The sequence below is a fragment of the Chiloscyllium punctatum genome, chromosome 40 (genome assembly GCF_047496795.1).
Source record: "Chiloscyllium punctatum isolate Juve2018m chromosome 40, sChiPun1.3, whole genome shotgun sequence".
Taxonomy (NCBI): Eukaryota; Metazoa; Chordata; class Chondrichthyes; order Orectolobiformes; family Hemiscylliidae; genus Chiloscyllium; species Chiloscyllium punctatum.
Window position 1 is genome coordinate 48,463,399 of NC_092778.1, and position 3,891 is coordinate 48,467,289.

The window sequence follows — 3,891 nt, forward strand, 5'->3', positions numbered from 1 at the left end:
GATGTTGCTGATTTATTTCTTCATCGGGAGGCACCGGTTCATGTATACAATTATATTTCTAGCTCCACAGACCCAGTGTGGAGAGTACACGTTTATCCTGTGTATGACAGGATCTCAAGTGAATTGAATTCCAACTTCCCAGTGTGAGGAATTCTGACTGGGCCACTAAGTGAATCCTAGGAATCAGACAGGAGCAGGTAACCAAGTCCGTTCCCTGGCACAGGCTCGGGACAGATCGAGCATCCAACTGAGGTTTTGTTTTAGGACAGAGACCGAGCCAGGCGGCCTGACCTCCCTTTCATGAGGAGAAATACCACCGAAATTCAGCCTCACGCCAAGAAGATCAAGAATGGCCTTGGAGGGGAGGGCTGAATCTTATTTCGGGCCCAGCTTCCAAGTGTTTCGATTGGGTGTAGAGCGAGGCGCTCTTTCGTGTTGCTGAACGAGACGGAGTCTGCAAGGAGTCTGTCAGAGATAGGAGAGGGTCATACATCGCCCAGAGATGGGGAAACAAGGAGCCAGGAGACAGGCAGTGGGCCGAATAGCCTTCCTTCCCCGCTCCAAGTTTGCTTGGGCACTGTCAAGGCAGCAGGAGCAGTATTCACCGCTTATCTGCTGGCGTTTACTTTAATTCCACGTATTGATCAAAGGCCACACAGGCAGCAAGCTTACCCTCCGGCTGTTTCCCTTTCAAGTTGCCCTATTTGTCAGAAATCACTGAAATTCTCTGTTCCACGGCTTTGAACGCAAGTTTAGTCACGGAAATGCAATTTGTGTCCATTATCTTGCGTTGCAGATTGCATCAGGGTCCACTGGCAGGACAGCCTGGGACTGCCTGTTGACAGAGAGATGGCTGCTTGTTGGTGTAAATATATATTTGTGAAGCGTGCAGAGTCTATGCCTTTCATAAAGCGAAAACAAAGAGTAAGAGACGGGGGAGAAAAGACAACTAAATTACTACGTTGCATGCTAATATGGGGTGCAGTTGGCTGCTGTTTAGTGTTTGTTGAGATATTATGGTATATCAGTTAGACCACCCACAACGAGCCTAGCTACTGGTTGAACACACCGAGTTCAAAGGTTCACGCGAGAATTAACCAATTTAATCAGTTATTACCAGTCTTATAGTCAGATTAACTAGTAGATAGGGAGGGAGTCTCCCAACAGACTTGTGTCTGAAGAGCGATTTAAAACAGGGACCATTTCCTACCGATGCAGCAAAGGAATCGGTTCACGTGAGGAGTCCTGGTCCCTACCCCCTGGAGTCTGGACTTGGTTTGTGAGGAACTCCCCTAGATTGGCAATGTTTGACAATTCCCAGTATCCTTATAACTGCTTTAATTACGATGGAGATGATTACCCGCCCTGTAGTTCTGAGGAAGAGAAGAAGATTTGTAGACCTGCCTACAGGTAAACGAGCAGTGAATGAGATCCACTGGGGAGGGGTTGGTTGCATGTGTACCGGCTCGGTCAATCCAATATTGTTGCCTTTTTACAGTTACATCGCCCTCATAGCCATGGCCATCCAACAGAGCCCTGACCATAGACTCACCCTGTCCGGCATCTATGAGTTTATCATGGCAACATTCCCCTACTACAGAGCGAACCAGAGAGCTTGGCAGAACTCGATCCGGCATAACCTGTCCCTGAACAGCTGCTTTGTTAAGGTGAGCACTCTTCAGCCTCAGACTCTCTGGGCCCGAGCTCATCCTTAAACATAAAGGATTGCGAGGGGTTTTATCTTGGGGGTGGGGGGGGGGGGGGGCAGAAAGGTGTTGGAGTCACGCTCCTGAATATGGGCCAACCGGCCTTTCAGCTCAAACTTGAGTTTACCTTGCAGGAGCGGAGCAAGTTTTACAGGAAAAACCCCGTAAGAAATTCAGGATGCCGTCAACCAGAAACTGCTGGAAAAGCTCAGCAGCACTTCTTCCACCCCTCTTTCTATAACTCTGTCCCCATTTGTTACTTTGCAATATTGAGCGGTTTTGATTTGGAGATTATCAAGGGATTGCACTTTTGAGAAGTATCTGTGACCGAGTTCGGTGCTGCGTTTCCTGCTGCGTTACGGAGTTCTTGTTAAATTCCCTGTTGGAATTTGGAAATGAATATTTATTAGTCTCCATTTGGACAGTTTCGGGTTTGCACTCGCCCCGATTAAATGAATCTCTGGGTCTCTACATTTCAATCCCCAAACCGCTCCCCGCCCCCCAGGTGCCGAGATCCGAAGGGAAGGAGAAAGGCAAGGGGAATTATTGGACCTTTGCTTCAGGTTGCGAGTCGATGCTGGATTTGTTTGAGAACGGCAATTACCGGCGGCGGCGGCGAAGGAGGAAGGCGGCGCCAGTCAAACGCGCGCCGAGCTATCAGTGTGACAGTGGGGGAGAGCCATCGGGGAAATTCCTCCAACAGGACTCACCCCAACATCCCTACAAAACCGAGTCTGAGATCAAGTTCAGCATCGATTACATTCTCTCAGCCCCGGACCCGTTCCCGAGCCTCCGAGGCCAGAGCAGTAACAGCGTCTCACTGCTACAGGAGCGGCACATCAACCCCCACCTCTGCACCAAGTGAACTCCTGACCGCTTAGGAAAGGAAAACTCACTCTCCGAGGGAAGAGCCAGCCCTGGTCTCCAAGCCTCCGTCCCTGAGCAAGGGTCAGGCCGTTACTGGACGGGACCCCTTCCCTCTTCCGTACCCAGCGTTCAGTTGTAATGTGAAACATTATGTGGCTCTGTCTGTGTGTGTGTGTCTGTGTGTGTGTGTCTATTCCTCGGCCAGGTATTTTAAACCCCAAATATAAACCCCAGCCAGCCCTATCGTTCCAATCATTAAGCCCAGGGAGGGTTGAAAACGCATGCTAAATTTAAAAAAGGCCACTTTGCACATGACACATTTCCTCCCCAGCACGTTTAAACAGCGACATTGTGAATTATGTTGGTTCATTGAGTTGAGAGTGTGGAGATGGGAAGGGGACACGATGAGGGGGGGTCGCTGTTCCTTCACATTTCTGATAGCCCACATTGTGATGAGAATGACCTGTGTATTAAGGCAATAAAGTGTTCTCGATGAAGGCGAGTCTGGCCGGGTACCCGGTTGCTGTTATTTCTTTGAAATTCAGAAACTCTCGCCAGAGTTGGGGGGGTGGTGGGGGGGGGTCACCGAGAAAGCGAGTTCCATTTCTCATGACTATGGGAGAATATTCTTGCCAAAGTTAGCTAAAGGTCATTTACTTCACGCTGATCATTAGAAAACCTTTCCAACCCGTCAACCAACTTGTACAACTAAAAGTCCAGTGCGGCCGGGTCATTGTCTGGCATAATATTACCGAGTTTGTTTAGCATGGGACTCCAACTTTATATTTTCAAATGACATCCGACTTCCGTGCCTTTTCCAACTGGGCACTCCTTTATCGTTGGTGTGAGTGCTATGTTTTTGTGTGTGTGGATATTTGTTTTTCAATCTAACGCGTGAGACATTTAACATGACAGGCATTTAATAAGTGAGCGACTCGGAACGACAGCTGACCTTATTTAAATCTGTGGAGCTCCCCGTGAACTCCTCTCCAGCACAATAATGTCCCCAGTGTCATTCCAATGAAATAACTGTGTATCTTTTGATCGATCACTGATATTAACATTAGTAATGCATTCCCCCCCAAGCGAGTGTCGAAGGTCGGTAACTGTTCTGGGTCATCAGATTTCCATTAAGAATGTTGTTGAGAAAGGCAGTCTCCGGGAATTTCAACATAAATTAATCCAACATTTAAAATAAAATTAAACAACACGAAAACTAACGCAAAGTAGTTAATTAAAGTCTGCAAGTAATAGGCAACTTCGGTAGATGCAAGGGGTGGGGGGAAACTGTGACACGGGTGTGTGAAATGAGAAATCC

The 3,891-nt window shown here is 48.1% G+C and overlaps 1 protein-coding gene across 1 annotated transcript; it reads left to right on the plus strand.

Moving 5' to 3' along the window:
• Nucleotides 1-1,216: 1,216 nt before the first annotated feature.
• Nucleotides 1,217-3,138, plus strand: foxl3 (forkhead box L3). The gene is made up of 3 exons (XM_072560267.1): nt 1,217-1,410; nt 1,499-1,667; nt 2,212-3,138. Exons 1-3 carry the CDS (start codon nt 1,304-1,306, stop codon nt 2,569-2,571), a joined length of 636 nt encoding a protein of 211 aa, XP_072416368.1. The 5' UTR covers nt 1,217-1,303; the 3' UTR covers nt 2,572-3,138.
• Nucleotides 3,139-3,891: the final 753 nt, after the last annotated feature.

Excerpts from the sequence above, each read along its gene's own strand:
- foxl3 (XM_072560267.1), top strand. The coding sequence starts at position 1,304 with ATGTTTGACAATTCCCAGTATCCTTATAACTGCTTTAATTACGATGGA. Across the intron at positions 1,411-1,498 it reads ATTTGTAGACCTGCCTACAG|TTACATCGCCCTCATAGCCA; the intron begins GTAAACGAGCAG and ends GCCTTTTTACAG. Across the intron at positions 1,668-2,211 it reads TGAACAGCTGCTTTGTTAAG|GTGCCGAGATCCGAAGGGAA; the intron begins GTGAGCACTCTT and ends CCCGCCCCCCAG.